A 10,482-nucleotide genomic window follows, 5' to 3' on the forward strand; every position below is an offset into this window, starting at 1 on the left:
TCCATGTCAATGAGCAGGTCATCATTTACATCAAGGTACTCATGGTTTTAGTCCACAAAGCAGAATTGAAGGCCAATTTTTCTTTTGTTTCTAAGTTTCCTTCTTTTGAAGATATTGACTGTGCCCAGGTCAAAAGTTCCACTAATAAGGTCAGTGCCTCATCCAAGTGAACCTCTCTCATAGTGCGAGCCTGGAAAGCTATTCATCTTTAAGGGCATCACAACCAACCCAAATTCTCCCCCTTTCCCCCCACTTTATCATTCTTGGTGAGTCTTGCATTCATTAACAGTGCACGTTGTGAAGACACAGAAAAATAAATCAGCTCAGAGACAGGGAACTGATCATTATGGTCAGTTTATCTACATAGTGTCCTTCATTGTACATTTGTTTTTGTTAAACATATTCTGTCGTTTAACACTGATGGGAGATTCACATCTCGGGTGTATACAGACACACACAGCACACACAATATTCTAAGCTGCTCCTCTAATGAAACAGTAATTGCATAGTAACATCATAATCCTACTTTGGATTCAGCCATACTGGTAGTCAGATGTTCATTAGATCAGACACAGATTATTTCAATTTTAACTCCAGCCACTGCCCTCCCCACCTCATCTCCTGCTGAGGTACAAATGCCAGTTAACTTCCAGCGTCTTCTTCCAAGTGGACTGTCTTCATGAGCAAGAGTGGACGACAGAGTTTAGGAAATCCAGTAAGGTGAAGGCAACTCCTGACCACATGGTCCATGTATTTTATCATTTCACTGGATACTGATCCGACGAAGGGTATTCGAACTAGATCCCCAACTTGAGATGTGACAAAGCCATTTGTAGGGACCTATCAATCTAGCGAAACCTGCTCTCCGTTACTGCAATCGTGATGACTTGGCACAATGAAGCCAATTGAATGGTTCACTCTCCTTGTACAGCAGCTCCTCATTGTCTCCAAAGTGCATCTTCCCTTCTAACCTCCTAAATAAAGTAGCAAATGTCATCTCATGAAAAAGGATTTTGCTGGAGGGAAATTTCTTTTTAAATGCAGCTCCCTTTCCTGCCCCACTTCTCAACAGTCCCTTTTGCCTCAACAGTCGCCAAAACACTACTTCATTTCTCACATATCCTTACTGATACTCACGCCCTCCGTTATTCCAGGTTGCTGTGACCAGAGAACGTTCCAATTTTGCTGAGTGCCTCAATGGCACTCCCCACCACTCTGAAGTGCGAATGCCAACAGTGGGGTGAGAGACAGATCAACGTGTGGTGACAGTGAGGCTGGGGGTGAGAGGTAGGAGTGTAGAATGTAAGACGTGAAGTCAAGGAGCCCAGCAATTTATGCAAACCAGCACAACACTCAATACCTGCCAAAACAGCAGAAAACTGCTCCAGTTGCCCAGCCTCACACTTTAGCTTCAGTGAGGGTTACAATAGGAAAGGTCAGTCAGTACTCCACTATAGGCACACTTGACTTTAATCGCTCAAACAATAGGGTTAGCCCAACATCTGCCGTGCCTAAAACATTTCATTTCTCCAAGGTGGGCATTGCACTAATTGCTGCAGAGGTGAACATGAATCTCGATCATCTCAACTGTAAATTAGGCAAGAGTGGGATGAGGCATTAGTGAGAGTCCATTTTACAACCACCTTGTAACAGCCACACGGGGATTTCTGTGACGACAAAGGACAATACGAAGGAACATTGGATCGTTGGTGCACACAAAACGGACACGCGTAAGTGGAAACTAAAACACATGGAGAGTCCAGAATAATCAGACTGAAACCCAGAAGTATCCCTGAACTCTGAGCATGAGGAGAGACATGACAAAACATCTTTAAGGAATTAGGATTGGATATTTCCATGTTTGCATTGGCAGGCAAGAGTCAGTAAGCAGAACACATCTTTAAGTTAACTGGCAAAAAGAATCAGTAATTTACTTTTTAAAACTGTGTGTTGATGTGATATATACTACCCGAAAGGGTGATGGAAATTGATTTAATTATTAAATATTTTAATAATTATTTTCAAAGGAGATTTTAACAATTTTGGAACATAACAGGGGCAAGCAACGTGATTAATTGAACTTCCTTGGAGCCGAAAGAGGTGAAATGGATCAAAAGCCATCTTCTTTGCTGCAAGATTTTAATATACACCCAAAGCTGAATTCACATCTTTTCGTTAAATAAAATTGAATTACTTGCAATTTTTTTTTCCCAAATTACCTCCAGTACACACAATCAGTAAAAAGGATTTTCAATCCTGCTGCATAACTTCAGGTTGCTCAGAAGTGTACCAAATCGCCTCACAAGAAATAACTTAAATTTTTGCAGTGCAGGCACTGTTGCCATGTCAAGAGTGTACAGCTGACATTTTACATACAGCAAGATCCCATGAAGGAAGAGCATCATGAACGTCCAGAGAATCAATCTCCTGCTGCTCAACGGGAATGTTGACTTGGAATAATCTTCGCACTTCTGCACTCTCAGTGCCAGGGGCTCAGTATGTGGAGCCTTAGTTCAATGTGTCACCCGAAGGGCTGTGCAGTACTGCCTCACTGCTATGGCAGCTGCAAGAGCCCCAACTGTCTAAATGGAGTAACTACAGTAATGATTTAGACTTCATCCTTAGAATGAGAAGACCATTTCAATAAAAGATACCAACACTTTGATAATGGATGTCCAACATGGAAATATGCACACGGGATATTTCACATTAAAAATTCAACAAGAGCTCCCATCTGCTGGAGCTCTGATACAAACAGGTTCAATTCTGGTGTTACTCTGGTGTGTATAAGGAGAAATAAAGGCATGGACTGCCTGAATGGTTTGTAGGGTCAGCAGACTCTGACTGGCTGACACTGTCAGGCTGACTGGACGGAAGGGCTGCAAAGAGGGTCAGCTGAACAGCTTTCATCCCAGCACCACAAGGGCACAGAACTGCAGCCATCAGCTGAACTTTCCTAGCAGTGCCACTATCAGCATTTATGGATGGGCCGAACATCAGCTAATTCAATGCAGACTGAAGACAGAAGTCAAGGATCTCACTGGTCCCTACAGCTCAAGAGTTCAAGGTGATCAGTGGAATCTGGAAGGTCAGAGATTAACAAAATGCAAAAGACACCATCACCAAGGTCTTCAGGAGATGGGCAGCTGAGGGAACTTTGTAAACTCTGTGGCCCACTGAACCCACCCTAGTCATGAGGGAACTTTACTGGAAGGGGTGGAGAGGAGGAGGGGTCTAGTTCAATCCTGTTTCATACAAAAGGAAATTTAGAAAGGGTTCATGGTAAAAGGATACAAGGAATGTGAATTGGATTTTGTACTGCACCCTTTTAACTATCAACCCTTATGTATCCTGAGCAAGTACCTCAGCTTCGGAATCAAATTTAAATCGCCTCCCCCCACCCCATGTCCGATCTATCGAGGCATCAAATGCAGATTTACCAGTAGGGCTGGTTACACAGAGCAAAGGCTGGAGGCACACAGACAAATATACTGCATTATAGATCACACAATATCATACACTTTTGCCTTGATTGAACTATGACTAAAGTGCTACACATCACTAAGTTAATCGCTTTAATACATATTGCATTTAGGAAAACAAAAGAGAAAGAACCTCACTCATGATCTGTAAACATGCTGCTTTTAAACAAGGCAACAGAGTGGTTATTGTCACAAGAATGGCTTCCCTGGTTCCCAGAAGAGACAGCAAGCTCCAATAATCACTATGCATCTCTCTGCTCTTAGAGTTGAGTGCAGCCATCCCCACCCACCCCAGATTTACAAAGAAATGGAAAAGGATCAAGTCAACGAGGTACATGGTAACCCAAAAGGTTCGGTTCCCAGCTGTCTGAACTATTGGAAAACATGGACACAGTAGAAGATTGAAAGATGCAGACTAGGTGGCAAGTCTAACAGGTTCCACAGGTCATCAAGAAACCTCTGACAGAAAGAAACTACAGTCCTAACAGGTGGATAATTACTGTTAAACAAAAGGATTTGCTTCTGTAAAATTCTCCACTCAAGGACTTGACTCTTGGGCTATGGTGTCGTGAGTGCCACTCAGCACCTCCCCCAAGTGGCTTGTGTTCCAAGTGAATGGCACTAGGCGATTTCACTCTAGAGCTCCCCCCCCCTCCCCCCCCCCCAACAAACTTGATAATTTACATTCAAAGCTGCATGCCTGTCCAGTAGCAGCTGCTGCACAGTATCCAGAAGGGACACCAAGTGATTCCTCTCTGCCCCAGACCACGTGATTGCCTTCATGTCTCAGATAGATCAGTCGGTGGATTTTGCCATTTCTTGGCTCTAGAACACATTATCACACTGGAAAGCACCCTCAGCCAGCTCCAAAGCAAACTTGAATTCAAAATAACTTGGTTACAAGAACCCCCTCATAGCCTTTAGTTCTGGAAAACCCATTCAAAAATGGTGAGATAGAGCAGCAAAGACAATTAATGGGAGCGTCAAATATTTAAGACAGCAAGGAAGCAATTCTATATCAATTGGCTTGATGGTTAGCACTCCTGCCTCACAGCACCAGGGCCCTGGGTTCAATTCCAGCCTCAGGTGACTGTCCGCGTGGAGATTACACATCCTCCTGTGTCTGCGTAGGTTTCCTCCCGCTGCCCACAGATATGTAGGTTAAGGTGGATTGCCCATATTAAATTGCCCATAGTGCCCAGGGATGTGCAGGCTAGATGGGTTAGCCATGGGGAATGCAGGGTTACAGGGATAGAATGAAGGGTTAAGTCTGGGTAGGATGCTCTTTGTAGGGTCGGTGTGGACTGAATGGCCTACTTCCATACAGTAGGGCTTCTATCCTTTTCATAAATGTCGATAATTCTCAAAATTACAATATCAAGTTTCATGACAGATAAGGTGGCATAATATCTAGGGATTAAGAACTGAAAATCTACAATATATGTCTTACATTTGCATGCAATTCCAGACAACCTTTTATGTTGAATCCTAATCCCTACTTTTAGAATGGAAACCACCATGTAAACACATCATGCTGTAATTACACTCTCCTACCAGCTGTGCTAAAGCATAACAAATTTACGCAGGTTTGTGAAGTTGAAGTAGAAAAGGTCAAAATGGACTATTTTGAAACAATGACTGAATGACTATCTGGTCAATTCTTAGCAGGATGTGAACGAAGAGCAAATTATTTACGAAGATAAAATGTCAAGGAGTCTCCACACAGGGAAAGACAAGTGAGATGGAGTGGGAGCATGGATTATCGGTGTTTAATTCAATGGGAGAAGCAAACTCAGTGGCTGCATCCTCTAGGAAGGTGGTGCACTCTGTTCATTCCTTGCCTGTATGTTCAGAAATAGCTCAAAACAAAATGTGAAGGAAACACCAATTCCCACTCCATCTACCTGCAATGAGGATATTCAGTCGACTTGGGTCCTGATGAGCAATTATAACGGTTAGGTTTTGAAGTCAACTGTGGGACCTCAATGTTGGAAGTAAGTTAGGAACAGGAGCAAGTTATAAGGGTCGTTTGAACCCTTCAGTATGATCAAGACTGGATCTCTACATTAATTCCACTTTCCCTCAGAACTATGGTTTCCAGTGCTGAATATACTCAAAAACGAGCATCCATAGTCCTCTCTCCAGAAGATGATTCCCAAGGCTCTTTTTAATCCAGCAGCACAGCAAGTTACAGAAAGCCACCTATCAGATGACTTCAAGTCAGGGACACTTTAAAAATACATTTCTTTTTAGTGGTTTTATGGTCATGAATCTCACTGCCAAGCGTCACTAACATTCCTTCCCCTCACTCTGCAAGGCACTAGTCAGACTACACCCAGAATACTGTAAACAGTTTTGGTCCCCTTATCCAAGGAAATATTTACTGCCATTGGAGGCAGAGAGAAAGTTCACTAGTTTGATCCCAGACACAACGGGATTTTCTTATAAGGAGAGGTTGAGTAGACAGGGCCTGTACTCAAGAGTCCAGGAGAGAGAAACCGTGAAACAGAAAGGGGCTGAGAGGTTGTCCCCCACCGTGTAGGAGAATCTAGGACCAGAAAAGAAAGTCTCAGAGTAAGGCGGTCACCCAAATAATAGAGAAGAAAACATTTCTGAGAATATTCGATCCCTTACTCCACTGGGCCGGGTTACAATGATGACATAGACTTCCAATTAATAAAGTGAATCAAAGGTTATGGGGAAGAGGCAGATTAGTGGAGTTGAGCATTGAGGTTAACCATGATCTAAATGGTAGTGCAAGTTCAGATGGGTCAAATGGCTGACTTCTGCTCCTACCTCTTATGGTCTTTCTCCAGCCCATGGGGAAGAAAGAATTTCCTCAGGATTCCTTGTGGTGGCCACCGTAACTTAAATGGCAATCCTGCTAGAGTCTACAATGGGATTTCTGCAAGAAGTGCAGTGTTGAGGAGCAGCTCAGGATGGCTGACGTGACTCTTTCCTCACCTTGTACTGTGCAAATTAAATCATGGACAGAACACATTGGGTACATAGGATCTGCCAGATGCAATACAGTGGGTGCTGTACAGTAAGACAAGCTGGGAACTTTATTCACATTCTTTTGTTCTCTTGTATTTTTGTTTCCTTTTCCAAGGTTACATTTTGACTCGCGCATTTCATCGAGGCTACAGCAACTCCATTTGTTAAAATGGTCCGACTCATTGCTGCCACTGAAAATTCAATTTGGCTGCCCCCTCCCCCCCCTCAATTTACCAGCGGTTTTGCTCTTGTTAAAAATCAGCCTTTGAAACTGGTTAGGCTCTCTCTATTTTATACAGCTCAGCAAAGAAGCCCCACTGCCCTGTTATCCAGTCACTTGGGTTAGTTCTATATACAGGCGTTAGGCAGATGGGATTCTCCTGAACAAAAACGAGGAAGGGTTACACTAAACCTGGGGTAAGCACACCATTTATAAGACAACTCCCAGAGCAGTAGTTATAGGGGTAGTGGGTAAAAGAAACAGGTGGGGATTAACAAGCAAGCTGATCCCAAATAGACAGATGACACATTCAAAATTGAAGGACGTTTTGAGTGAAGCAGAGTGCTGGAGAGGCAGGGGGTTGGGTGGGGAGGAAAACAAAGAGAAATTTTGAACTTTTGAATGCAGGAGACAGAAGCAGTTTAGGCTGCTTTTCCTCTCGGTTTATGATGCCAAATCCGGTTCCTTGTAAAATCCATGAAGAGCTGGGTCTGCACAGGATGGGGAAGCTGGCTTGAGAAGTGTAGACGCTGAGGAGCTGGCTCATGGACACAGACTTCCCAGACTCGGAACCAAAGAAAGTAGTGCTGGCATGAAAGCAGATTCAGAGTAAGGAACAATTCACCCCATTCTCACGTTTCATTGCATTTACACTAAAGCAAGCATTCCTACTCAATCGCACGCATCATGCAGCTCGTGCTGACTACTAACAGCAGGGGAGGAGGGAATGAGAATTCGACTCGAGTGAGACTCAAAGGTGACAAGAGAGCAGACTTTGTTTTCTAAAGAAACAAGGGAAGACAAAGAGGATGAGAAGGGAACTGTTCCAGTCTTTTTGCACTTGTAACAAAATGTAAAGCTTTAAGGTTAAATAAAAAAAGTTTGCCCACCCTCTTAATTTTCAGTGGTGACATTTAAACAGCTAACTTAACATCAGTGACCAGAGAGTAAATCGGTCGTACAGGTATTTCTATCCAACCCTAAATAAAGAGGTATATACAGATACATTTTACAATTACTTCATACTTTCTTTTAATATCAGGAATGACTATATCGATTAACAATGAGGTGGAACTTCCAGGTCTTTTCGTATTTGGGCATCATCTAAATGAAATGTGCAGAGGCATGGGGAACAGAAAGGGCAAGTCACTGAATGGCTACTGGAAATATTCTGTCCCCGCGCACTCTCTCCAGCTCTCAGAAGGCAATTTCCTGTTGCTAGAGAAACAGGTGTCTTCAGAAAACAGGTGTCCTCCAACAGCCTGATGTTGCTGTGGTCTATGTGCAAGCTCAGGCAGGTAGTTAGCATGGGCTGTTCCAAGTGGGAAAGGGGCAGGGGGTGGGTGCGAGAGGGGCTTCATGGCTGAGTCTGACTTCACCCTCATCACACACTGGCATAGCCCAACACTCCAGCAGAGGAACACAGAGAGACAAGCAACTGTTGACAACGGTCACTCGCCAACCCAGAACAGCCGAAGGGGAATGGCATCGCCAAACCACGGAGTTAATTCAGCACACCGCGCAGGTCAATCTTTCCTGGGTTGGGTGCGGCTGAGCCTGACACTGTGTGGCGGCTGTACCAAGCTGGGGTTTGAGAGGTTCCTTTCTAATCGCAGATACCTTAAGAAACGAAAAGCAGGCAGCGAGGGCTACAGCCGTGACGTCCAATCATCCCAGGGATAGGGGCGCATTGCAATCATGGACGGGCTCTCGTCAACATGATTGAGAGGTACCACAGATAGCAGCTATGTAGTGTCAGCATCCCCACAACCTGGTGTCAGCCCTGCTCACCCTTTCCATTTCCCTCTGCCACACATGATGCCTCGCATAACAAGGAAACTTCCAAGTCCCTCAATAGCAAAAAAAAACCCTCTACAATCACGTAAACATATACTGCACTGAAAAGGACATCACATGATGCTTCTTGAAGTTTTCACTGGACGTGGCGCATAGATAAATGGACCATCACACACACATGCACACACAGACACACACACACTCAGACTCAAAACAAACACACAGTATAGTGTAAGAGATCGATTACATGCTGAGGCTTCAGAACTGTTGAGACAGTAATGCACATAGTCGCTTCGACACAGCCTCCTTGCTTGTGCGTAGTGTGAGGCGATACATCTGAAGGAAAAGGAGAGAAAGAGAGACAAACAAACATGAGCCACTTCCACTGGCATGTGCAGGTCAAATAAAAATAGGATGAAGGGCACCATGTAGAGAAACCCCATTAAAGCAGATTGCACAGGTTTGTAGAAGTAGAATATTATTTGAGGCACAAGTCAAAGAGAACAAAGCCTCCAAATTACTCAAAGCCACACCCTCCCAAATTTCAACACCTCCCCAGGTTCCAGACTGTTCTCACTCAATATTCATGTCCTGGATTGTTCCAAAGAGTTGGGTATTTGGGCTGATAGTACCGAAATCTGCCACAAATCATCTCCAATGGAGGTCAGCTAATGGCCAGTATAAACTGCAGTTTTAGTAAAACCACTGACCCATTGAGCAGTGGGGACCCAAGGCACTCTCCGCATTTATATGTGATAACTTGGACTACAAAGCCTGGCATCCACCATGCCATTAAGTGGCACAGGACATCAGGAGATTAAATCAACTCAAATGACCTCCAACTATCACGTTAAATGCTCACTCCCTACACCAATGCACAGTGGCAGCAGTGCGTACCAGCTATTAGATGTACTGCAGTAACTTATTAAGCCTTCTTTGACAACAGCTTCCAACCCGTGACCTCTATACACACTGAAAAAGAGGGCGAGGGGGGCTTGGAGTGCACTGCCACCTATAAGATCCCCACCTCAAACTGGGCACCACTCTGACCTGGAACGATATCACCGTTCCTTCAGTATTGCTGGATCAAAATCCTGGCAGTATCCTTTACTCATGTTCTTCAGGGTAGGAAACTACCATCCTTACCTGTTCTGACCTACATGTGACTCCAGACCCACAGGAATGTGAGTCAAGATTAGAGTAGTGCTGGAAATGCACAGCAGGTCAGGCAGCACCAGAGGAGCAGGGAAATTGACATTTTTTTGGGCAGGAGCCCTTCATCAGGAACAATTTTCCTGCTCCTCGGATACTGCCTGACCTGCTATGCATTTCCAGCACCACTCTAACCTTGACTCTAATCTCCAGCATCTGGAGTCCTCACTTTCGCCACAGGAATGTGGTAGACGATTAAATTGCCCTCTGGGTAATTAAGGATAGGCAATAAATGCTGACCTCGCCAGTGACGCTCTCATCTCACGCATGCAGGTTTTTAAAAAAAAAACTCCTTTCCTAACAGCACTGTGGATATCCCAACATCACATGGACTGCAGGGTTCAAGAAAGCAGTTCATAACATCTTGAAGGGCAACAATGCTGTTCTAGCCAGCAATGCCCACATCCCACCAATTAATTTTTAAAAAGCGTGTCACCAACCTGTGCCTGACTGTTGGGTTCCAGCCTCAACAAACAGCCGACCTGGATGGATTTTGTGTGAATGACTCCTGCGCCAACAAAGTTGTCACGATTGGGGTCGACATCCTGGAGCAGAGCGGAGCCAAATCCTATTAACTATGAGAATGAAAAGAGGAGAAAAATAAATCAATTGGAATATCCGAGTGGAGTGACAGCCAGAAGCCCTGCCTGACGGTGTGAAAACCTACAGTATCCCTTTCAGCAAGTTATAAATACTTTGCACTGTCTCACCAATTTGCCCCCTTCTGTCACTTAAAAGCTCCCACTGGACTCTCATTCACTTAACCTTCAAAAA

At 44.3% G+C, this 10,482-nt stretch overlaps 1 protein-coding gene across 5 annotated transcripts in view; it reads right to left on the reverse strand.

Moving 5' to 3' along the window:
- Positions 1–338: 338 nt before the first annotated feature.
- The window catches only part of ap2a1 (adaptor related protein complex 2 subunit alpha 1), a 64,568-nt gene continuing 54,424 nt past the window's right edge, over positions 339–10,482 (reverse strand). For 3 of the 5 annotated variants that reach the window (XM_072588856.1, XM_072588861.1, XM_072588860.1), the window contains 2 exons: positions 10,149–10,283; positions 339–8,832 (listed from right to left, as the gene is read on the reverse strand). In XM_072588856.1, the coding sequence (XP_072444957.1) occupies positions 8,755–8,832; positions 10,149–10,283 (213 nt within the window). In that variant the 3' untranslated portion in view covers positions 339–8,754. The remainder of the gene's footprint in view (positions 8,833–10,148; positions 10,284–10,482) is intronic. The other 2 variants (XM_072588859.1, XM_072588858.1) reach the window with 2 other exon arrangements.

The sequence above is a fragment of the Chiloscyllium punctatum genome, chromosome 18, assembly GCF_047496795.1.
Source record: "Chiloscyllium punctatum isolate Juve2018m chromosome 18, sChiPun1.3, whole genome shotgun sequence".
In the NCBI taxonomy this organism is placed as follows: domain Eukaryota; kingdom Metazoa; phylum Chordata; class Chondrichthyes; order Orectolobiformes; family Hemiscylliidae; genus Chiloscyllium; species Chiloscyllium punctatum.